This window comes from Mya arenaria, chromosome 12 (genome assembly GCF_026914265.1).
Source record: "Mya arenaria isolate MELC-2E11 chromosome 12, ASM2691426v1".
Lineage (NCBI taxonomy): Eukaryota > Metazoa > Mollusca > Bivalvia > Myida > Myidae > Mya > Mya arenaria.
This window is the reverse complement of record NC_069133.1, coordinates 63043871-63069818: the sequence shown is the minus strand read 5'-3', so window position 1 is coordinate 63069818 and position 25948 is coordinate 63043871. Positions and strand designations below refer to the sequence as shown.

General features: G+C 36.7%; 1 protein-coding gene across 3 annotated transcripts; it reads left to right on the top strand.

Annotated features, from left to right (window-relative positions):
- The first annotated feature begins 55 nt into the window (after window positions 1–55).
- Window positions 56–25948, top strand: LOC128211457 (condensin complex subunit 3-like). Of its 3 annotated transcripts, none has more exons than XM_052916271.1 (26): window positions 56–144; window positions 336–444; window positions 1410–1631; window positions 1858–2086; window positions 5069–5299; window positions 5555–5747; window positions 8681–8830; window positions 9067–9183; window positions 11140–11353; window positions 12289–12465; window positions 12750–12977; window positions 13448–13681; window positions 14814–14995; window positions 15432–15606; window positions 15748–15762; window positions 16139–16309; window positions 17318–17459; window positions 17701–17748; window positions 18865–19077; window positions 20279–21349; window positions 21636–21775; window positions 22161–22458; window positions 23390–23506; window positions 24614–24796; window positions 25051–25222; window positions 25555–25948. In XM_052916271.1, exons 2-26 carry the CDS (start codon window positions 343–345, stop codon window positions 25571–25573), a joined length of 5043 nt encoding a protein of 1680 aa, XP_052772231.1. In that variant the 5' UTR covers window positions 56–144; window positions 336–342; the 3' UTR covers window positions 25574–25948. The 3 variants fall into 3 exon arrangements, with proteins under 3 accessions (XP_052772231.1, XP_052772229.1, XP_052772230.1); XM_052916269.1 differs by having other exon boundaries at window positions 64–140; XM_052916270.1 differs by lacking the exon at window positions 15748–15762 and having other exon boundaries at window positions 64–140.

Genomic DNA, 25948 nt, shown 5'->3' with positions numbered 1-25948 from the left:
AACGGTAAAACTAATCGTTAAATTCCGGTCATAAAACGAAAGTACAGTGGATGTCTTCCGAAAAATCCGAAATGTGAAATGTTAAGTCACGTGACGTACCAGGAGCGGAAACTTCAAAACAGGGGAGTCCGTTCAGGAAAGTAGGTGAGAATGATTTGATTTCAAGAATTTAAATTTGAAAATTAACAATAAACGAAATAATATAAACTGTATCTTTTTTCACAAGTGTTAAATTCGATATGACTGAACTCTTTGGATGATAGAAAGCAAAATACATTTTGTATCGCGAAAATATATGTCTTATTTTAAAATTGATTGTTTTTTTGCCGTTTTAGGGCCACAATGGGCGACCGGACAAGGATAAAAGAGGTTTTTACTCAATGCCAAACAGGTCTTCAGGGCCATGGAAAGCTCATGAAGACTTTAAGCAAAGTTTATGAGAAGGTATATTACGTTTGATCAATTTTTCAACGAATGTTTTGACAGGTGTGATGAATCCATAACACTAGCACTGCATCTAACCAACTTAACTAATTTGAGCTGCAGCAGCAGGCACTAACAGACAAACTTTACACCTCCCATGATAACCCAAGTTCATACCTTTGCTTCTGACACAAGTATACTCAGTGTTCTCAATAAGAACCGGCTGCCGGCCAAAATGGACGGTTCAAATGGCAATAGGGCTGGTTCAAATTTGGAAAACGAAATGAATTTTCAGTAGAATAAGTAGAAGCTGCTCAGTTACTTTACTATTTGAGAGAGTTCAACCGAAACATATTGAGAACCCTGTATACTGTATATTAAATCTCACAGGCTGCTGTTTGTGTTGACAGTGGCTAAAGACCTTCAGCGAACATGTTATATATAACCCTTTAGGACATGTTCGCTGAAGAAAACATTGAATCTAAACTCAACCAGAATTCGTGACATTTTTATGTCACACTGTTATTTCACTTTTGTGCATAAATTAATGCATTGTACTGACAAAATAACTATATTTTCAGGTAAATAAAGTCAAATGTAGTTCATAAACACATGTTCAAAACCCCAAAACACTGAATAGATAGTTGTTTTATTTATATAACAAAACTCATTATACACACTTAACTAGGTCATAGTTGTGGTCAAATTTAATCATGTGATAATAAGATTTTCAGAAAATACCCATGTGACCGACATTTGACCTCACAAATGTAGTGTTTATTTTACTGTTATTTATCTATTTTGAAAAAAGAAATCTAACAGATAAAAAATTTGGATATATGAATTATCTATAAAAAATTATTTGTAGTAATGGTAATTATATGTACTTTTTTGAAATCAGAGAATATCTTCAAACACTGTCAGATTATTTTTCACGTGACATAATGAATGCATGTGTTCAAAGGTTCATTCTTGTCTTTTTTCAGACTGATTTTGGGGAATTTTGGTCTGAATTTTCCCACTGCTTGAAGTATGCCATGGTAATTTTCAAGAGAGAACCAGCGGTGGAGAGGGTGATTGACTTTGTTGCAAAGTTTGCCCCAAGTCTAAGCAAAGGTGGTCCAATAGACGGTGATGAAGAGGATGATGAAACAGACAGTGTCGGCGACAACCGCCTGCTTCAAGAAATGTTTGATTTTCTGCTCTCTGTGAGTAACTTAAATCACTTTCCTCAAAGTTCAACAGTTTTAGTTACAGTTGGTAGATAGCAGTTACAGAAATAGATAAAGTAGTAGCTATGAATAGCGTAACTATTGAGTAATTAGATAAAATGTATCATTTATTTATCAAATAAATTATGTTTTATAAGTATTAGAAATGATAAAATTGCATGTTTTAGAATTATTTCAACTTTAATAACCTGCATTCTTTCAGTCCCACAGTGCACGTGACAGGGGTGTCAGATTCCGATGCTGCCAGCTGATAAACAAGCTGCTGACGAACCTGGGAGAGGACGCCCAAATAGATGATGAGCTTTACGATCGACTGTACGAGTGCATGCTAGACAGGCTGAAGGACAAGTGCCCTGTTGTTCGTTATCATGCTGTGCTCGCTATGGCTCGTCTGCAGGATCCAACTGATGAGAACTGTCCCGTCATAAGAGGTTGGGTTCTTACAAGCATCATCTTGTGTCGGTTCTAGAAATTAAAAAAAAGGGTATCTCAAATCTCAAGACCAGGGAGGGATTTCATTAATTTGGGGGCTAATATCAATCACCTTTTCAATTATTTTATGTTTTAATTGTAACAGACCCTTTACATGCATTTGTCAATGGACAGTTTTTTGCAATATTCATCTCTGCTTCTTTGTTTTGAATTCCATGAGAGCCCTACAGACTGTGCTTTATTAGCATGGCTTTTTCAAAAAAATATATGTTATTCTTTTCTATGACATAACAGGATTTTGTTGTCTGCTTTGTTCACATGTACACCATACTAGTCAAAATTCTTCAATGAAATTATTGCTGTTATAGAAGTTGCATTCCGTTGCTATTCTTGCAAATCCCAATTCTGAACAAGTACTTTTTATCTTTTAATTTATGTCGTATACTCGAAATGGCATCTGGTTTTATGTACACAAATATTTTGAAATGAAAATTTAACAATTGAGGTAATCATTAATATGTGGGGTTTTCACTCACACGCTACCAAAATGTGCGATCTTGAAAAAAATCTTGTGAATCCATCAGTCACCCGTCCTATAAAAGACACTGTCAATATGAGGCATGCTTTATAGCACTGTATATTTAGATTGAATTAGTTAATTTAATTGAACTAACGTCGCTATTATTCAATATAGCTCTCATATTCTTAGAATATTCCACACACAAGAATGTGATATACAAAAGAATGAGTAATGAATAAGTTTTATAACAAAAATGTTTAAAGTATTATTCATTATGCCCCCTTTTGAAAAAAGTGGGGTATATTGTTTTGCACATGTCGGTCGGTCGGTCGGTCTGTCTGTCTGTCGGTCGGTCGGTCGGAATACCAAATGGTTTCCGATCAATAACTTGAGAACGCTTTGACCGAGGGACCTCATACTTGGTATGTGTATTGGTCATCACCAGCAGATGAACCCTATTGATTTTGAGGTCAGTGGGTCAAAGGTCAAGGTCAGTGTGACCTTTACATGAAAAACGGTTTCCGATCAATAACTTGAGAACGCTTTGACCCAGGAACCTCATACTTGGTAGGTGTATTGGTCATGACCAGCAGATGAACCCTATTGATTTTGAGGTCAGTGGGTCAAAGGTCAAGGTCAGTGTGACCTTAACATGAAAAACGGTTTCCGATCAATAACTTGAGAACGCTTTGACCCAGGGACCTCATACTAGGTAGGCTTATTGGTCATGACCAGCAGATGAACCCTATTGATTTTGAGGTCAGTGGGTCAAAGGTCAAGGTCAGTGTGACCTTTACATGAAAAACGGTTTCCGATCAATAACTTGAGAACGCTTTGACCCAGGAACCTCATACTTGGTAGGTGTATTGGTCATGACCAGCAGATGAACCCTATTGATTTTGAGGTCAGTGGGTCAAAGGTCAAGGTCAGTGTGACCTTAACATGAAAAACTGTCTGTCTGTCGGTCGGTCGGAATACCAAATGGTTTCCGATCAATAACTTGAGAACGCTTTGACCGAGGGACCTCATACTTGGTAGGTGTATTGGTCATCACCAGCAGATGAACCCTATTGATTTTGAGGTCAGTGGGTCAAAGGTCAAGGTCAGTGTGACCTTTACATGAAAAACGGTTTCCGATCAATAACTTGAGAACGCTTTGACCCAGGGACCTCATACTTGGTAGGTGTATTGGTCATGACCAGCAGATGAACCCTATTGATTTTGAGGTCAGTGGGTCAAAGGTCAAGGTCAGTGTGACCTTAACATGAAAAACGGTTTCCGATCAATAACTTGAGAACGCTTTGACCCAGGGACCTCATACTAGGTAGGCTTATTGGTCATGACCAGCAGATGAACCCTATTGATTTTGAGGTCAGTGGGTCAAAGGTCAAGGTCAGTGTGACCTTTACATGAAAAACGGTTTCCGATCAATAACTTGAGAACGCTTTGACCCAGGAACCTCATACTTGGTAGGTGTATTGGTCATGACCAGCAGATGAACCCTATTGATTTTGAGGTCAGTGGGTCAAAGGTCAAGGTCAGTGTGACCTTAACATGAAAAACGGTTTCCGATCAATAACTTGAGAACGCTTTGACCCAGGGACCTCATACTAGGTAGGCTTATTGGTCATGACCAGCAGATGAACCCTATTGATTTTGAGGTCAGTGGGTCAAAGGTCAAGGTCAGTGTGACTGTAAGCTGAAAAAAGGTTTTCTGATTGTCCATATTTTATTTTCTTATATAGTAGACAGTAGAAATTTATATGTCACTAAATGCATGAGTTGAAGTATCAGTTTTCAGTGAACATCTAGTTTAATTATGCCCCCCTTCGAAGCAGAGGGGTTATATAATTGCTTTGCACATGTCGGTCGGTCTGTTGGAAGACCAAAGCTTGTCCGAGTGATAACTCAACAATTCCCGGACCTATGGTCATCAAACTTGACATGAAGATTAGGTATGACCAGTAGATGACCTGCCTCATATGCATCCAATGACAAATCAGCTGTCATTTCAGTCCATGCATATTTCATTCAATTGTCCAAATATTTCTGGCAACTTGGCGCTCAGGGGGCATAATGTTTGACAAACATCTCTTGTTACTTATTCTTTTGTCTATCATATATCCTTTTGTGTGGAATATTCAAAGAATATTGAGCTATACTACTCACCCTGGTTTTTGGCGTCACATCTTGGACTTCTTGGTTAAGGATTTGCATGTCAGTACATTTAAGTAAATATCTCAGCAAAGACATCATGTATTGCTATGATAAAACTTCAGGAAAGTGTTCTAGACCATGTAACCTTCATTAATCAAGTTAAATAATAATCTTGCCTGTTCTGCAAATTATGACCCGTCATTATATGAATTCATTAAAAGTGAAATAGTGACAGCTTTTGTTTTTAGTTGGTTTTTAGCCTGACTCCGTTTCGATTCAAGTATATTGTTTTTCTCTTTCTCAGCATACCTGTTTCTACTCAACTGTGACCCAAGCCACGATGTACGCAGGGCTGTGTTGACATCAATAGCTCCATCCACTAAAACCCTCTCTAGTGTGGTGGGTAGAACACGCGATGTGAAGGAAATGGTCAGGAAAACTGCGTACGAGGTTATCTCTGAGAAAATCCACATAAAGGCTCTTTCCATTGCCCTGAGGCTGCAGATAGTTAGTGAGGGACTCAAAGACAGATCAGGTTGGTGGTTTGCCATGTGTTTTAGGTTAATGTATATTCTTCTGTGTGATTTCTGTCATCAAATATGACTGATCAGGACAAGTCAATTTGTTTGATGCCTTGAAAGTTAAATTAATACTAACCTTTACATGTTAAATTTCACAGATATTTTATATAAATAATTAAGTTAACTCATCTTGTATATTATTTACTTCCAATTATTCTTGTGTAAAATAAATGAATAAATATTCATCAATTCTATTTTTGTTTTTCAAGATCTTGTGCGTGGAGCCTGTTCAGGTAAGCTGCTGCAGGCTTGGATGCGGACATTCCAGGGGAATTTCCTCGATCTACTGCGAAGTCTGGATGTGGAAGATTCGACAGACATCTGCCTACAGGTACTGGACACGCTGTTCAAGGCTACGACAACCCACGACCTTCTGGAGAGATTCGATATTCTGAATGAGAGGTACTATAGAATGCAAAACTTCCACCTTGACCAATAAGTTGTATTCTGTAAAGAAAATCTGTATTTTATTTGTTTTTAAATAACAACAACAAATGCCTTGTTAGTTAATTGACTTTTGTATTTTTTCCCAATATAAGTGTATTTGTTAGAGGACAAACCTTAAGTTTGTCTGAATGTTTGATCATTAACTAAATGTGCTGTAAATTTGTTCAGACTTTTTAAGAATTACAGTGCCCTTTAAAATGATTTAAAGTCCTAGAGTATCATGGATGAAAGTGTTTTGGCATATGCAGGAGAGTCCATTTTCTCCTGGTCACGAGGGGTTGTTTTTTCAAATACGTGTAAATCTGTTGAGATGTTCAGAGGGGGGAGGGAGGGTATGAACCAACTCATGGCAGCCAACAAAAAATTGATTCTACTACCTATTTTTAGTGAGATGTTCTCAGATCTTGCAGATGCTCATTTTAGCATGTGCATGTTTTATTTTGTTTATGCAGAAAGCCGATCGTTTGATTCTGTTAAATAAAATAAGGCAGGGCTTTTTTGCCTTCTTTAACAGACGCCGATATTCGGCGTCTTCCCAATTGAAAAAAATCAACCTTTTTCCCAATTTCACAGAGCAAATTTCCCAAAAATATCCATTTTCCCAATGCAAAATCGTCATGTTTTCTTTATTATTTTGTTTTTGTTTTTTCGGCAAGAACTTCCGCTGCGCATGCGCGCGCAACTTGTACTTTCGTTTTCACTACATTCAATTACAAGGGGAATCACTCTGACTTAATTCCTTGCAAGAATTTATAAATAAAACGATGTCGCACAACAGCAAGTATTATAAAAAATCGCTAAAACGATTGAAGCCCGATTGATCGCTGTTTGACTGTGGCGTCACAGTGAAGGGAAAGGTTAGTATATGAACCAAAATTTATAATTATTGTTGATTTTGTAGATGTTTAAAGATCGTAAAAAATGAAAAAAATACCATGTGGTCGAGTAACGGTTTCAGTTTGCAAAAAACAGAGAGCTTGTCCTGTGAACTTTCAGTGTCTGAAGAAATAAATGCTAACAGTTTTCTGTTTTGTTTATTTTTATGCTGATGACTTGCAACAAACGAGTATTAGCAGGCAAATACTTTGAATGATTGATTAACAATTTAATGATGGGTGCCAAACTATTTGAACTTTAACCTGTCAGTAAGTGAAATTTAAGCGAAAACAAATCTGTTTGCCTTCTAAAGCTTGTTTATTTAATGATATATGTCTAAAGAATACATATTTCCCAATTTCAAAAAAAATGTGCGTTTTCTTCCCAATTTCAGCATTTTACGCGCTAATTTTCCCAAAATGGAAAGGCTAGGGTGTCTTCCCAATTTGGGCTAAAAAAGCCCTGTAAGGTCATGAGCTGTACACGTCATTTTCAATCTTCTGAAATGAAACTTGATTGGCTTGCTTGATTCTGCTGCGGAATGAAAACGCAATGCTTTATATTTAAACGCTCTAAAAGATGTTCGATACTATAATTGACAATTGAAATCATATGAGATGAGAACACAAAAAAAATGTGAAAATGAAGCTTTTACCTGCAGGCCTCACATGAACAAGAAGCTAACAACAAGTGGATGTTGAAATGGTTGTCTGAGGTTGACAAAAACTTTGAAAAATGGGGAAATTTGCTTTAAAAAAAATAATGCAAGGTTGCTTGAATTGTAATTTGTGTACCATATATACTTATTAACTTAATACATGGTACACAAATTACTTAAAACTTTTTGCTTTTGGTGGCATATCTTAACAAATAAATCAGTTGAATTAAGTATTACTAAAAGGAACATGAGTAATATTTATTTGTTTATCTTCTTTCTTGTAATGATTCATTTAAAACTAGGGTACAAATAAAATAAAGTCACACTCAAAGTTACACTCTTATAAATTCAAAATTAATACATATACAAACATAAATTTTAAGTGATAACTGCTTTACTACTTACTCAGTGGTCGAAATTAGCACAAGCCCGCAAGCCCTGCACTGGTAAAATTTCTTTCGGGCTTACTCAAATTCTGAATTTTATACAGCAGGGCTTGTTTAAAAATATGATTCCATGCAATATGATAAGAATTCGGGCTTGTTCATCCAAATGTCTTATTTCGATGACTGCTTACTAAGTAATGCATTTATGGAAATTATTAATTACTGATAATTTGATTGCAATCTTGTATTTAATAGATGAAAACGCAAAAATATTAAATGATGGGTGAATGCTGAATGATCTTCTATCATCTCATGAGGTAGAAATACCGTGTTTTCTGCACATTTCTTTCAAATTAAACTCTGAATCCTTCATAAGAACCATTGTTTTTCGACATTTATTCATCCTTTCTGGTATATATACATTTAAACAATTGTTTGAATTGTGGTAAATCTTATTTGGCAGTAATAGTGTTTCTTGAAAAATGACCAAAGACAGGTTTGATTCTTATTTGAAAGTCAACTTATTGTCAGGTAACGGAAAGGCATTTCTAACCCTTAAAAATCCTTTATTCTCAGGAATCCCTAGCCATAGCTTTGCCCTAGACCCAATGGGGGCCCTTGGTTTCCTGGTCCCTAGCATTTTTATCATCATTTTCAAAAAATTTAACTTTCACCCAGGCATGTAGTGTACTTATTGAGGAGTGAGACTGAGAGTGACCAATGCGTAAACTTCCATGACACAGGCACAGACAGCAAACATGGACCTCAAAACGTTGTGCCTGTTGTTTTAATTCTATAAGTCAGACATTATTTCATACCTACAGTCTTTATATATTATTACGGAAGAAACACAGATGAATGAGAGGACCTTCTGCTTAAGCTTTTCAGATATAGAAACAGAAGGAGACTTTTACCAAGAAAAAGTCACATGTGTTGTCTTTATTCAGTGAGTTTTTTTATTTTTTTAGTCTCCTGATCCCAGAAGACCAGCTGACAAGTGAGAGCGCCCTGTACTGGCGAGCAGTGTGTAAACACTTCCATGCGATGGGCAGTGAAGGGGACGAGTACTTGGAGAAAGTCATGCCTGTCGTTGTCGACTTTTGCGCATTCTTGCAGAGGTGAGATTATTTGCTTACTATTTGAAAATTTAAACATGTATTTTACTTGAGATTTAGATGTTGGTAGAAATTTTGTGTAGTTCTTTTGCAAATTTGGCACTGGTAAATCGCCTCCAGGGGTTATTCAAAATCTTATATTTAAATTGCCAAGTATGTTACAATGATTTTTAGCAAAAAAGTTATGTTAGAATTCAGATTTGTTCATACAAATTGTCATTAGTGCATGTTTATTGCAGGTATATGGATGAGTTGAAGAACATCCATGACCCCGAGATCCAGCTTGGCCGCGAGTTCATCATAGAACAGATGTTACTGATCACTGGACTCATGGACATGGCTGATGCCTCATCAAGGTACAAAGTACCTAGAGCTGTACAGCAAAGGGCTATTCTTTGTAAACATTGAACCCTCTTTAGCAGTGTGTGTATACCACGTGATAAATTGCGTCATATATCCTACGTCGGAAGGCATCATTTTGCTTAAAATGAAGACTAAAAACAATGATTACTTTTGTTTTACCTCACAATTTTTAGGGCAGTCTATGCGCGCATTGGTTTTATTACCTGAGTTTGATAATGTGATTAGTTTCCTCAAACACTTTGACAAACCTGTTTCCAAAATAATGTTTTGACAGTGCACTGTCAGACAGCCGTATTGTGAAAAGGTTTGTTTAAGTGTTTTAAGAAACTAAACTCTCAATCAAAATCGGGTAGAAGACTGAAGGCGGGGCTCCGTAAGCGGCGTAGACTGCGCTATGTTTCATTTTAAATGGTGAAGAAATAGTGAAGTTATCCTTGTTTTAAGTCTTAATTCAAAGCGAAATGTTGCCTTAGGACGTAGCATTTATGACGTAATTTATCACATGGTATACACACACTGTTTAGGAAGGCTTTTTCAATTCAGATGCTACCCCATTAGTGGGTGATAATTTTTAAACTTATTGAAGCAAGAAGCGAACATGATTCTCCCACTTTAGAATTGATTTATGTTACCGTCCTGGGAGGGCTTGAATGTTTAAATGAAAAAGCTGATAGGGACAGTCGATAGAACTTTAATTTTGATCATTCCAACCTCAGGGTTCGAATTTAACTTTGAGCAGCACTCGCAAAATTTTGCGAGTGCTTTTTGAGGCAACTCGCAAAATGAAAAATCAATTTGCAATTTTATTATTTGCTTTATTTCCTTATAATATTGTCTAATTAAAAATACACCCAAGACATATTATAAATATTAAAAAGTATTAATCTTGAGTGACTCGAATACTAGAACTTAAAGATGGCTTATTTTTTTGGGGGGTACGGAAAGACTCATCAGATGCTGGCTGCTTTTTGATAACAAAGCTGTCCAATAATTTGACATTGTTCACTCTGTATATTTACCCTCGCCATCGGGTTATACCCATTCGGCAAGCACGCTACAGATTTCATTAAGTCTATAAGTATTAAAAACAATAACATTATAAATTTAAGATAAATAAAAGCAACAGTAAATTAAACATGGATGCTTTGGACCATGAAATATATCGATCGACGAAGTCTATTCACTTCGACAGTTGGGTTGAAATATATTTGAAGGTTGATGGGGTTTACATGAGTGCGCGAAAGCGCTAAATTTAGCCATTGATTGAGCTAGGTTATTACGTCATTTGTATTCAACTTTGCATTATGCACGCCTCGGAGCATCCCAGAAAGATTCGAGATAAAACTCGGCCTTTTCTGTATTTGTTCTATTTTTGAAAACTTGCTAGAGCGTAACTCCGTACTGTCTTCTTTATACTGGTAGTGTAATCATGCCACTTACAGGCTGTTTACACTCGACTACATAGCGGAGTTAAGTTCATGTTTATTTTACTTTCTTTTTAACATTTTGTGGTCTAGAAAAAGCCACTCGCAGAATTTTGCGAGCTTGAATAAAAGTCACTAGCAATTTGCAAATGTTGCTCGCATTTTGCGAGTATGCGAGTCTAAATTCGAACCCTGAACCTGTACCTTAAAATTGCTGTTAGCATAAAACATCAAAATACACCGCATTATGGCTACTCAGACTACAATATGATTCTATTATTTGAAAGCTATTGTGTATAAACATGCTTCATGTGTGTATTTAGCAATGATCTGGTTGTAACCATTGTCAAAACATGTATAATGCTGACCATAGAAGAATTTGGTATGTAGGAAGTAATAATAATAAAGAATAATATAACCAAAATGCAAGTTAGGGGGGAATGTTTATAGTTTCATTTTTTATTGATCAGTTTTAAATCTCTAGTAAAAATTAAGTTTCATATTCGTCACTACATGTACCTTCAGGAAAGCCCTGGAGACTCTGCTGCACAACATGTTAATGGCAGAGCACATTTCTCACCGGCTGGTTAAAGCTGTTGTCTCCCGTGTGTGTGAACTGAGAGGGATGGCCGAAAACATGGTGGACTACTTTGCTGAGGTGGTGTCGGAGATTCGTGAGCCAATCACCATGGTAGAGAAGGACATAGCTGAGGAACAGAAGAGACAGATTAACCTGAAGGTACGAATCTGTTGGACTGCAGTGACTGGAAGGCCACACAATGCAGCAGTGAATTTTTTTCAAAATAATTTTACTGCCTGTGCCTTTTCAATTTGGAAAATAAGCGTGATAAGTCCAAAAATGGGAAAGTTGGAACATGCTCATTTTACTTATAAAAGGTTTTTATTGCTTTTACTGATGTTATTATATATGTGTAGATACAGACTGTTTCTAAAACATGCAAGAAAGCAGTTGACAAGCTTTCCAGACTTTTTTTTATATTGATAGAATTAGCCAAAAACACTTGTGCAGTTGCATAAAATGTTGCATATTAAACACCATAGTCAGAGACGTTGTCCATAACCTTTTCTGGCTGCAAGTTTCATTGAAAACTCTCATCCAAATACATACAAATACAAAAACACATTTTTCTATGTAAAGTTCTACATAATTTTATGATAAAAACAAAACAAAAACAAGACCAATGTTCATTGACTACGCAAGTTTTCATAAAAAACATGGTTGGAATTTTTCAATATTAGTTCATATATTTTGTTCACATTTTTGTGTCACTATGTTCACACTCAAAGATCCCAGGCCAAATTCACAAATCACTAATAGGAAATACCCTGCGTGAATACTGGCTGAAATCCAACAGAGCTTGATGTTAATGAGTAGCAAGAGCTGCCTCAGTAAAGAAATCAGTTTGACTGAAACTTGTGAAAGCATCTACAGATCATCGAAGTACAATATGTAATAAAGAGGGATTTCCCAGCTTTGGAGACTATGCTTAAACCTTGTATTTTGGAGCTAAGTGGCACTAAACTCCTGTTAAGTCCAAGTTTGATATGAAAGTTGAAAACCCTGCATTATATCAAAGTGTTAAGAAATGTTTCTGTTCCAAGTTTTGACAGCCAGCCATGTCCCTGTAACTTCTTTCATTGTGTTCATTTCAGATTGCTGGTATCCGGGTAGAACTGAACCAGCTACGAGAAGATTTGGACGAGGCTGTAAGGGGCCAGGACTTCACACGAGCAGCGGAAATAAAGGGGAAAATAGCACAGCTGGACCTGGAGAAAAATGCCTTGCTTGAGACCTCAGAGCCTGTCAGAGAAGAGATACGGGCTGAAAGGGTAAGGCTTAAGACTTAAGCACATTAATCTACATGACACTCGAAAGGGATAATGTCATGTCCTTATTCATTTATATTGGAATTATATGAAAATCAACAAATACAGGCTGCAACATGTTAATATGCATGAGCTTGTATGAAATTAATTTGCTTTTATTAAGTGTGTTTTGTTTGATATATTTTTTGTGTGAAATATTGACAAAAGTGTAAGAGAAAACTTGGTCAGTACCTTATCTTTTTATTGCACAGTGGCACACTGATTAATATAAATGAATCTTTCTACAGAATGACCCTCTCACCATCCTGAAGTGCCAGACCATAATATCAGAGATGCTACAACTGCTGAAAATGAATGCTGTAAGCCCGACCCTGCAGATGATGATCGAGTCTCAGATTGTGCCAGGGATTCAGAACGAGGATGCAGAGGTCCGCAACATGGCGATGCGGGCCCTCGGACTGTGTTGCTATCTGAGTAAAGACCTCCTCGTCACCTATATTCCACTCTTCATGCAGGTACGGTGCATGTGGTTTGAAAGCAGTTTCATTTACAGGGAGAAAAAGTTCATGACAAAAAAAATGAAATTTGATACTGGAAGGTTTGTGGTCTTTGCAGTTTATTTGATTTTGGTGTCTGGTCTAGTTTTGCCATGATTTCAGATTCATGCTTTCATTCGCTCATTTGAACATGAACATTGAATTTGTTCACAAGTTAGTGATCCAGGCTTCTATTTGTCAAAAATAAGTCTTTTAAATCCCATTTCCCTCAGGATCTGTCTTTGGACAAGAATATATTCACACAGATGTATTTTTAAAGTTCAAACAATGTTGATGATTGATTTTGATTCTTTCCAACATTGTTCAATACCTGAATATGTATTCTATAAAACCTTCTTTCAGGAATCTCAAATAGACTTGGTGTGTGGGGGTTACAGTCTTTAGGTGTTGCTCACAATTTATAAAACGTTTCATCTATCACTTTCCAGGCCTCCCAGATAGATGTAGAAGGGGTACGAGTGACCGCCCTTCAGGTTCTGTTTGACCTTCTCCTCCTGTATGGTCTCGACATCGTAGATGCCAGCGAATCCTCGTCCACTGAATCGACAGGGGAAATCGGCACCGTGGGGGAGGGATCATTGTCGACTGAGAGGACATCAGAGGATAGGAACGGCACAGCTAGCAAACTTGTCGCTATCATATGTTCCTTCCTTGATGGAGAGGTAATTTCAAGTCTGGGGAATTGTCTTCTGAGTTAAAACAAAAGATTACGTTAAAAATAGTACAGTGAAAACTCACTAAACCGGACAAGGTCCGGACCGGGCAAAATTTCCGGTTTAGTGAGGATTCCGGTTTAGTGAGGATTTGATGTACGGAGTAAGTTTACTCAAAATATTAACTGAGTTAACCTTTAAAGGGAAGTTGGAAATTGGAATAAAATAAAAACACATAAAGATAACATTTATTTTACATCAACGATGGTTCAAGTATTTATTATCATCTTTTTTCCGAGTCTAAAAAAATAAAACAACTCGCGTAATTTAAGTATGTTTGATAGTTTAATTAACGCACCGCTCTAATTTGATTCACTCATAGATGTCTTTAGATAAAACAACCCTCCAAAATGATCACTTAATAACCGTTTCTAGTTCTTTATTTTCTGCAACAAACAAATTAATGTTTCAATCAATTTTTTTTTCACAAGTTTGATTAACGTTTGATTATCGCGCGGCAGTCAATCCACAGCGCAATCATCATTATCGAGTTATCACAACATCAAAGGTGCAATATTTAACGACGCACCGGCTGTCAAAACAAAGTGACACGCGATTCGCGAATTCCTAATACACAAAATCATTTTGACATGTTTGAACAAATATGTCCGGTTTTGCGAGGTAAAATTACGTTGACAACTAACAAATTTTCTCGATTTTTTGTCCGGTATCCGGAATTCCGAGGTTCCGGTTTTGTGGGGATTATTTTACATTGAAAATAGAAGGGGAAAATCGGGACTATGGAAAAAGTCCGGTATCCCGAGGATTCCCGTTTTGTGGAGATCCGGTTTAGTGAGGTTCCACTGTAGTTAGTAAACATATCTGATAAAAAGTACTATTAAATTCAGAAGTTTTTATCGAGTATAGTGAAATGGAAGCATTGTTTCTGATGTGTATCAAGAGATATTGGCAAGGATCTGTGCTTTTCATGGCTTCATTTGCTTAAGTTAATCTCAACCTTTACCTATACACAGTTGGTGCTTAGTTTATTGAACAATTATCTTGCCAAGATATGACAACTTTAAGGAAGGAGAGATAAGGCCCTGGATATGACTTAACTTTTGTACTTTCATCCCTTCAGGTAGTAGAACTAAGAACATGTGCAGCAGAAGGCTTGTCCAAGCTTCTACTGTCTGGGCGAGTGGTCTCCTCCAAGATTCTTTCTCACCTGATTTTACTGTGGTACAACCCACTATCAGAGGATGACACTCATCTACGAGACTGCCTTGGGACGTTCTTTCCACTGTATGCACTGGCATCAAGGTAGGTGCAGTTATTAAAAATGTTTAAGTGTGTATGCAACTCGGACAGGAAATATCGTACAATTATTAACTTGTATTTGAAACTCTGTTTTATTTGCATCAATGATCAAAGTGAGGCTATTGATAGCCCTGCAATGGTTTTAGGATTTCAAGGCTTACTCACTTTCTGTATTTTATATGGCACTACTTATGTAAGATTTCGGGATGTTAATCCAATAGACATATTTTGATGACTGACATTGTGTGTGTCTTCTGCTGTTTGAATGAAGTTACTCAACAAGTGTTTTAAGATGATGCTACCCTAAGAGGCTCAATCCTGAGTCTGCTTGCTCTTGATGCATCATTTCTTTCTGTAGCACTGTTAAAACCTTGGATGTTGATGGGTCAGTTTTGTGCACTGTTCAAATCTTGGATGTTTATTGGTCATTTTTGTACAGGTCTAACCAAGAGGTAGTGGAGGATGCCTTTCTGCCTACCCTGAAGACACTTCTCCGAGCCCCCAGCACGAGTCCGCTTGCCGATGTGAACGTGAATAACGTGGCTGAACTTCTCGTGCAGTTGACTAACTCCAAACTGATCACTGTGAATCAGAACCAGCAGGATATTAGTCAGGTAATGCCAGTTTGTGTTGCATAAATTTACTGTCAAATAATCATGCTTCAGGTTATTTATGTCAATTTCAAATAATTACAAGTGGAGATTGATATTATTCCTTTGTTCAACAGTAAGTCAGTGTTTTTCATTCTGTTTCAGTCATTTGTTATGCAGGTAAGTTTAAGTGTTTAACATGTTTTTTTATTATGTTTGCTTTTGTTAAAAAATTCAGTTACGTTACAAGTTTACTCAGCAGAGATGCTGTAACCCTTATGATAGAAACTAAACAACATTGTTTTTTCAACTTTTTAAGATTGAAATTATGAAAGGACATTGAAGTTTGATTTTGCCATTGAAAACAAAAATTGCTTATTATTAATTTACATCTGACATTTTCTTAAGTTGATTGTTGTTGTTTGTCCATATTTGCGTCCAAATGTTTCAGAATCATATTCTGGAACTTTCAGTGAAAAAAGTATGTCAGACTTCCTTCTTTCATTCTTATATTTCCATTCTCTAGATCATGTTCATTGATCCTTTTTCATTACAGGACAACCCAGGGCATGATAACCTGACTGAGACCGTGTGTAATGAGATTCTGTCCGCCCCTGACTCCCCGAACGTTCGACTGTGGCTGCGCATTCTCAATCAGATGGAAGTGTCTCCGGATAATGAAGTTCTGTTGAAAGATCTGCGGATTTTGGCATACAAGATGGTGAAGGTATGAAAAAAGCTAAATGCATCCCTTAATATTGAACAAATCGAGGGAATACAGGGTGAAGTGGTGGCATATAGTAAGGTTTGGAAAAAAACCTTTTTCATATTCTTATTTGGATTATCTTAATAAAAACAATTTGGTGGAAAGGGCAGGGCGCTCAAATTAACTTATAAAGGAAAAATCCTTCAAATGCGTTGTCTCCATTGTTATGGTGCACGCAAAAACTGTGGACTTAATTAAAAAACTGTTAGATTGGTACACATGTTTCCAGACACAAGATGTTCATGTATAACAAGGGCCACAAGTGCGGCTGTATTAATTGTAGAATTATGCTCCTTCTTAGGTTGAAAAAAACAACATCAGACAATTGTTATCATTTGCATCATTTGCTCCTTTATGCTTTTATATCATAGAAGTATGTTTAAATTTAAGTCATTACTGTAAATCATTGAGTAAAGGACACTTTTTTCCACCACTGTTATAAATAAAATGCCCGTGTCTTGTATACAGTATAAGGCTTCAGACTATTTTTTTCCTAAGTCCATTTCAAGCCGAAATATGTTTGTTTACAAAGTGGTTTCATTGTGCATTTTCAATGTGTGATGGTGTAAAAATCTCCTAAATCTACCTTATGGCCGCTGCCTTACTAACAATAGTACAAACTGTTGCAATGACATATGCTATGTACCATTGTAATTTCAATATATTTTATCATTTATCTAAAATTGTTGTACTATTGAATAACCTTTGCCATTTTCGTGATTCAACAAAATTTGTTAAAACAAAATGGCTGCCGATTTTGACATTTTTCAGTTCATCTTACCTGGTTGAAGTTTATTTCACTCAATAATGTCGTATAATAACAAAAATGTGACAATTAGATCATTTCAATTGACGACAAAAGTCTTCATTGAAATAGGCCTCAGTCCCTTATATTCATTGCCCGTCTAAATGAAAGCTTGCTGCAATTGTATATGTCTTGTATCTTTATTACTATTGTGTTTTAAACAGACTGTGAAGGATCGCATCTCCCTACGAGGACTGGAGAAGTTTCAAGCGACCATTAACAGCCTGGCCAGCAAATTTGTTAGCAACGATGACGACCTGGAAAATATTGAGATTGAGCCAGTTGCACCAACTGACCAGACACAAGGTACTTCAATCATGAGTTTAGTTGATACGGATTTGAGCTCACAGGGAAATCAAATACAGTGGCATTACATCACTATAACAATTTTCATCCACTTGTATTAGCCGTAACGGATGTTGTATCATATCATTTACTTTGCATTCAGGTCATAAATTATTTGTCATTAACAAGTTCTATTATTTCATAATTTTATGCTGATGGAGATCTTATATGGGAATTCCTAATCTGTTGTGTTTTGTTTCAGATGTAGCGGATGAAACTGCAGATACCACTCAGACTCCAAAGAGAAAAAGTAAGATCTAAGTGTTCAGTGTTTTTTTTAGGCCTGATTTGGGGCCGAAATTCGGCCCCATTCCCCTCTCCAAAAAGTATATATTTTTCCCCTATTTCAGTAAAAAATTCCCCTCCCGACGATGTCAAAATCGTCCTCTAAAATAACTTTGCCGATCGTAATTACGGCACTTTTCAATACGGTAAATGCAGTTTGGCGCCGCATTTTACACGTAGTGATCATACGTGCTAGTCTCCCTTGATTGATCGGTATCGTTCAAGCGCTCGGAAAATTAATTATATTACGATTATACGAAAAAACAAGCGTCCCGTCAATCTTCAAAATCAAAATGTCGCACAACGCGAAATTTTACACCAAAAAGATTGACAAAAAGGCTGCTGCCGGCTCGAAGAAGATAGATGTTTTATTTAAACAATCTTGTATGTCTATTGCGCCTGCTAGCAGCAGCACCAGCGTTTGTAGCACTTCTTATACCAGCTCTGAAACTTTCAGTGATGATAAATCTTGACAGTCTTATAAGAATATGTATGAGAGTGCCAAAAGAACTGTCAGCAGGGGACATTGACAACATAATCAACCTTTACAATATGAAACAAAGAGATATTGCTTTGTAGATTGCTTTCACTTTCACTTTGATCTTGTTATGTATATGCATATGATCAATTTATTAAAGAGGAAGGCAAAGCTTTAATGATTTTTGCATTTATACATTTTCCCCTTTTTGCCCTTTTACGACGCGATTTTCCCCTCCTGACGGGCCCTGGCCCCATTCCCCTAAAAGTGAAAAAAAAACACTGGTGTTGTTGTTGAATTGATAATCGGTTGTAAGCTGCTGGTCTCTTGTTGTTTAAAGAAAACCAATTAAGACCTGTGATAGCCATAGTGTGGTTATTATTGGCCTTGGTAAACTGAACTGTAGAGAGTTTCAGTTTTATGGGATCCCCTTATTGCTCTCCCTCTTAAGTTTTTGGTCAATTTTGCGGAGTTAGATGATGGCATTAGTTTAACAACTGATTTGTATGTGTATGAGTGAATTTTCCAGTCTGATAGAACTTTATGAAATATTAGTGTCAATTTTTTTTAGCAATCATCTGTTTATTATAAAATCTGTTATAGGAGTGAGAGGACTGTACTCGCAGAACATGACACTCGGCCTAGAGATGGAGTCGGAACTAGACACAACAGCTGAATCCCCCGAGCCTGTGGATGCCTCGTGTCTTATGAGAACTAACTCTAGTGTGTCAGAAAGTTTGACCCCGTCTAGGCCACGGCCTCGCTCTAACACGACCACAGAACTTGCGGAGGAAGAGGTGTTTACTGTGCCGGAAGGTGAGTTTTTGGAGTACAGTGTCCGTAGAATATCAAGAACCTAAAATTATTAACCACTCAAGACGGAATTTTTACTTAAAGGAACTAGCTTATTACCTACGATGTCGACTTCATAATTTTAAATGGTTAAAATGGTGTTTGGTCATGATGATCAATACTATAATAATTCCTCAAGGTAGATGACCATATGTGCACCATATTTTTGTTATTACAGTCGAAACTCGATGGCGCGATATTCTAGGGACCGGCCAAAGTACTTCTAGCCTCGAGAATATCGAGCCAAGCGGGATTGCTTACAGAATGTTATTTTTTCATTTGTTACATAAAGTCTTATTTACCTCGTTTGTTATTGGCTACACTATCCCCGCAAGAGTATTTATTGGGCAAAGTTACGCACCCTAAATTTCGTAATATGACTTATTCGATTATTAGAAAATATAATTTTATTTTTTTATTTCTAATAAAAATACATTTATGCAAAAACAAGCAATTGTAAACACAAACATAGCTTTTAAGTTATATTAAAATGCATAGTAATTTAGGGATGGATAACAATTAGAGACAGAACTTAAAGTGATGGCATGTTTATTCAAACTGTTAAACCATTTAAATTCGATAATAATTATAATATCAGTCAAGCAATTTTAATCGATTAGCGCCTTGTGCTAAATGAAGCCAATCAAACAAATCAAGGTGTGAGATTCTTAACTGAACCCACGAAAATGACATCGACCCATGCAAACAAATCAAAGTGTGAAATTCTTGTTTGGGACCGCGAAAACTACTTCGAGCGTGGAGAAATATCGACCCTCAAGATATTGAGCCATCCGATCGAAATTTATATGAACAAAGAGTAAATAAAAATCGGTCCTTTTAATTTGGTTCGAGCCAACGAGGATATCGAGCCATGAGATATCGAGCCAACAAGTTTCGACTGTACATAATTCAACTCACAGGAAGCGTATTTAAAATAAATCAAAGCATATAAAAATGCAAACACAATGATGGTGTATGCAATTGTTGTTTTAATCGATTGTTTTAAAAAAATGTTTTATAAAGGCCTTTAAAAAGATATTAGTTGAGGACTCCAGTCTTAAAATTCATGAAAAAAAGTTTTTAACATGATGTATCAAAAGAATTTTGATAATTTCTTCCATAAACATTAAAATGTTCAATATATTTTTTTTTTTACATTTTACAGCTCCAGAAGCATCTAAAAAGAAATCAACAGCAAAGGGCATCAATGGAATTCCTGAAGTCAATGAAGAGGCTGGGAAATCAACTGATGATGACAGCGAAGATGAGGGTGCTGAACCTGCTACTAAAGACAAGTCGCCAAGCAGAAGAGGGAGAGCTACAGAAAAATCTGGAAGAAACTTGTCAAAGAAGCAAGGATCACCCAGAAAAGAAAGCAAAAGTAAGTCACCAGTGAAATCTGGTTCCAGCAAATCACCAGAGAAAGTGGGAAGAAGCAAATCCCCTCAAAAGAAGCAGCCGGAAAAACGTAAAGCTTCAAAGTCGCCAGACAAAACTTCACCAGGAAAACGTATTGTGTCTGCATCACCTGCAAGACAAACACAGCAGAAAAGGAAAGCCTCCCAGTCACCTGGCAGAGAGAGGAAAAGAATGTCAAAGTCTCCTGTTAACAAAGGGGCAAAGAAAACCAATTCGAGGAGTCCTGAAAAGAGGAAACTGCCAAAAACTCCCATCAAGGAAACTTCAGAAAAAGGCAGCAAGAGTAAATCCCCTCGTGTGGAAAGGCCTTTATCTCCAAGCAAATCACCAGCTAAAAAAGCTGGGGAAAGCAAGAAGAAACCCACATCAGCCAGAAGTGATAAGGAAGAGAAGAATAAAGGTGAAAACAAGGAAGATAAGTCACCTAAAAAGAAGGAGACACAGAATACCCGAAAGGCAGCTGTGAAGCCAGTTACTATTGATACACCAAGCACTGCTAGGGCTAAAACAGTGACGGTACAGATACAAGCCAATGAGAAAAAAGCTGCTGACAGATCTTTGAATGCAACACAGTCACCTAGGACTTCAGGAAGATCGACTGGCAAAAAGTCCTCTGGTACTGAAACTCCAGAAGTTGCTAAAGGAAGAAGTGTGGCTACCCGAGCTGCGGTTGGAACTCCTGGATCAGCTACAGGGAAACGATCATCTGCTAGGATTGTGGCTGATACACCTGAAATGCCTTCTCCGAGAAAAACACGCAGAGCGGGAATTGAGGAATCTGTGGCAGAGACGCCAGAACCTCGGACTGCCAAGACAGGTTAGAAATTTTCATAGGTTTTTCTAATGCAATCCCACCAACCATACGTCCTATTGAAAAAACGCCATTGTTATAATGTAGATTAGGGTATAATGCTGCATACCCTATTCCCACTTTTAATAATTTATTTAGGGTTCCTTTTTATGCTTGATTAATAGATAAACAAAAATTGAAATCAGAGCATACTTGACTGGAATGAATAGGATGTATAGTCTTGTTTGACCCTTAGTAATTTACATTATGAATGTCAATTTTTGGTAAAATAACATAAAATTACAACTTATAGCTACAAAGACTAAGGCTACTGATAAGCCCAGCTCAGTGCGGCGAGCGTCCGCAAGGGGAGTTGCTAACAGCCCCGCCCCCTCAAATGGTCCATCAGAAGGCAGCAAGAATGCAGAAAAGTCCACCCCTAGGTCATCTCAGGTAGGACTTGATATTGTGAAGCTGTATTGTTCCATAAAAAAGAACTTGCAGGTGCCCGATGAAAAAACAATGCCAGAACGGGTACTTTGCAGAACCGTTTGATTGTGGGAATTGAAAATTCATTTCTTTCTTGAATAAAAGATTCCTTGGAAAGTACGAGTTATCTGGATATCGAAACTAATAATAACTGGTATATCTTATTAACTGTTCACTTTCAAAACTCTACACTGTTTTGTATTATCATAGGCTAGGTCAAATCTTCAACAACAAAAGGATTGCTCTCTAAAGTATAGAATAAAAATTGTTAGGGTTTAAGTTATAACTATTTGTTAATTTTACATATATATATATATACTTTGCTAACAACTTGTAACCATTTTCTTAGGCATCTAGCACACGGTCGTCTCAGAGGTCAGTGCCAACGCCAACTCCGACATCTACAAGATCTGCAAAGAGAGCAAATGCCGTAGCATCAACGCCATCCTCAACACCTGAGGCTTCTTCAAGCAGGCATACAACAAGACGTAATCAACTATCAAGCCAGAGTTCTCAGGGTTCGCAGTCCGACTCTTCATCTGATAAATCTGCGTCAATGTCAGTCCGTATGGCGAAAAGCAAAACATCTAGCACTGGGGATTCCAGTTCGTCAGATTCTAGCAAAGTCACTACAAAGCCTAAATCAGGTACTATTTGTTTGTAAGATGTTATTTGCAGGCCGTCAAGCGGTCCTTATTTTTTTTTATTCCTTCCTACTTTTTCCTACTTTTTGGTTGAAAACTCCTGAAATTTCCCACTTTTTTGGTTCAAGTTGTGTATTTCACAATTACCTTATATTAATAGTTAGAAAATGGTAGTATATTTGTAGGATCTTTTCAATAGGGAGTGCATAGAAGACTTAAATCATCTTGATTAGACTGTACAGACTGGGGGCCTATGGCTGCTTACTTTATGATCACACCAAGGTGAAATCTGACAAAAGACAAGTCTATGCAGTCTCGTCAAGATGTATTATAGTTTGCAATTAATATCTACTAGTAATACAAAGTTCTGCCCAAATGTATGTAAAACTCCTACTTTTTGGTAAATTTTATTCCTACTTTTCTCCTACTTTTTAAAAGAAGTTCACTTGACAGCCTGTATTTGTGAAGAAAATATTTTAATATTACATAATACTCCTTGCACCTTGAAATATACACATGTCTGCTAGTATGCAAAATTGTAGTTTTCTGGAGAAGTTCTAGGAATATTGTCTAAACTGGAGATTAATTCAATCTTTTTTGTTTTGTTGTGTTATTTATTAATCATATAAAATGGCTAATAACTGCAGTTTATTTTCATTAAAAATGGATCATTTAATGTCTATCAAGATGAGTTTGTACCATGACTTGAGCTTCGAATACTGAAAAATAAATGGGAGTTTCAAATATAGGGATTAAGCCAGGTATTAAAAAATTAAGCGCGCTGCAAAAAAAGGACAGGGTGCTAATGGTGAAAAAAAGCACATTTACTTGAGCTATCCATCAGAATTATACGGTAATACTGTGATGGTGCCTATAACGGTAGATGTATAAGAACTATGCATTCCAACCTTAGATGAATATATTTTTCCTGCAGCCCCAAACCAAAAAGCCCCGGTGGAGCGTCTCTTCAATAAAGCCTCGTCCCAGACAACTGATGATGAAGAAGATAAAATCAAGCGCAAGGCCAGACCTTCTCGCCGTAGTGCAAACAGTATGTTTTTATTATTTTCTGTGTGGGATGTTCGTTTTTGTTGGACTTAAAAGGTCTCTATTATGTTATGTTGGACCAAACCACTAACAAGTTGGTGAAATGTGTACCAATTTTAAAGTAATAACACATTTTAAGAAGTTAAGACATTTAAAAAAAATCTTGGTATATCTTCTGTTCATAAATACTTAGGGGAAAAATGTTAGAAAATACTTGATTTATTCAAAAATCATAAGTGACGCTGTATAAGTATCAAATTTCTGTTCAAGTAAGTTCAAATTGGTTTTTGTTCATGAAATAATTAAATAGGAAGAGATTTTGAAAATCAAAAACAATTCCACATGATATCTGTGGGGGAATCCCTGTGAGTAATTTTTTTGTGACACTGTTGTTTTGTGTTCTTTGCCATGAACAAAGATGTCCAATAATTCTATAAGGTTGGTATGACCTTTGCTATTACAAAATATATAGGTTTGCTTTAATTAAGGGTACAAAGCCTTATAAATATCATTTTTGATGCCCAAAAAGGTGGGCATATTAAAATTGCACCGTGTCCCATCATTTTTTTTCTGTGGAAAGGATGTTACTTTGTCATGCAGGGTGAGATTTTAAATATAATTGGCACATGTGTTGACATTTAGATGACATGGTGTGTGCCAAACCCACATCTCTTCCACAAAAGTCAAGGTCACCCTTACAGGTCTATCATGGAAGGCTGCATATATGTATATATATGAAGTCCGCGCTGTAATTTAATCATGCACAGAAGGAAATAAATTGACTCATTTGTTAAGTACATAAAGACAATGTGGCGTGTGCATGGCCCTGGAGCCTACTTCAAGGTCAGACTACCGCAGTAAGAGTTAAATCATTATGGAATGCCTAATGCACATGTATAGAAGGTCTTGTTGTCCCATGCAAGACCCATTTCCCTACCTCTTTCTCCATCACTCCCGCTCACTTGATTTCAACCGTCATGGGGTCTGGTTTGAGCCACAAAAAAGACACATAAAATCCTTTCATTCATGATTTGGGTATGATCTTAATTATATCAGTTTCTGGCTTCACTATTGAATTAAAAGAAGTTATGTCTTCATTGATCTCTTTCAGTTTCAGTCTCCATGACAATGACACCACCATCCTCTGCACGTAGAACTCGGGCCTCGCTGTCACAGAGTTCTGTAGAATCTCCTGGCACTTCAGGCAAGGTCAAGGACACAGGAAATGTAGTGAATAGTTCAAGGTCTGCTAGCAGAGGTCAGGATAGTTCAGCCACTCGCAGAAGTACTAGAGGTGAGTTCGTAGTATGGAATTGAAAATAAAAGGTGTTGCTTTGACTTTAATTACATGAACATGCATGTATCAACATTAAATCTTACACTTAGGAGTAGAGTGATTGAATTGCTGTTTCATTCTTCCTATTTTATTATTGTTCTTTTGTGTGTGTGCATATTTTCCAAATGAACACAGACTATACATTCAAATTGGAACAAACATTGACCAAAGTACTATTGAAAGAATCCCTTCAATGTTTACAAATTTTTTAGGTGATGGTGATGCAAGCTCCCAGGCTAGTTCCAAAATCCCAAGCCCAGGCAGTTCTCGATCCACAAGGTCAGAGGTCAGTGCAAGGGCAGGGTCAAGGTCAGCTGTTGGCAAGAAGGTGGTCGCTCCGTCTGAGACAAGATCTTCAGCTCTGAGAAAGGCAAAAAATGCAAGGTACAAAAATGTGCACTCTAATTTATATCTTTATGAAAGAGAACCTAATAAGACAGAGCAGCAAGACTTACCTTAGTATGGATGTACAATTTACTAAGAATTGTTAAAAAAATATCAAAGATAACACATTTAGCAAATGTTTCATCATCTTTAGTGTATCTTGTCAGAGGAACATTATTTTCTGATCAGTCTCCAGCAGCCTTCAAATTTATCTCTGTGTTAAAGGAATTATATCTTAAAATAATTTTTTAATTAATTGATGCCTTTATCAAATAATAATTTAAACATACACATGCATGAAATATTTATCCTGTTCTATTTCTATACTGCAGTAAATCTGGTGCCAAGTAGAAGAACATCTACAGAAAACAAAGTGAGCAGCCACTGAGAAATCACCCGGACTGGGATATCTATGATATCTACTTAATATAGACTTTGTGAACCATCTATAATGTACATTGTATGTTTCTATCAGATGTTTTCTTACTGTATAAATGTGTTTCTGTAAGTGTTTTGGTGCTGGGATAAATTATTAAAACTCTTCTATGCAAGTGATTCAGGTCAATAAACTTAGTTTAGTTTTATTGTCATGTGATGTAATTTACCTTTTTCTAATTCTATAATTCATTCTAATAAATTTGAATTTAACAAGCTGTATTATTCGTTTTAAGAAAGCCATACTATTTGTGGAGCCTGCTGAAATAAAAACAACATTCATGATATCTA

Coding starts and splice junctions, on each gene's coding strand:
- LOC128211457 (XM_052916269.1), top strand. CDS start 79: ATGTTAAGTCACGTGACGTACCAGGAGCGGAAACTTCAAAACAGGGGA. Junction 5,748..8,680: donor TTCGATATTCTGAATGAGAG/GTACTATAGAAT, acceptor TTATTTTTTTAG/TCTCCTGATCCCAGAAGACC. Junction 8,831..9,066: donor TTTTGCGCATTCTTGCAGAG/GTGAGATTATTT, acceptor TGTTTATTGCAG/GTATATGGATGAGTTGAAGA.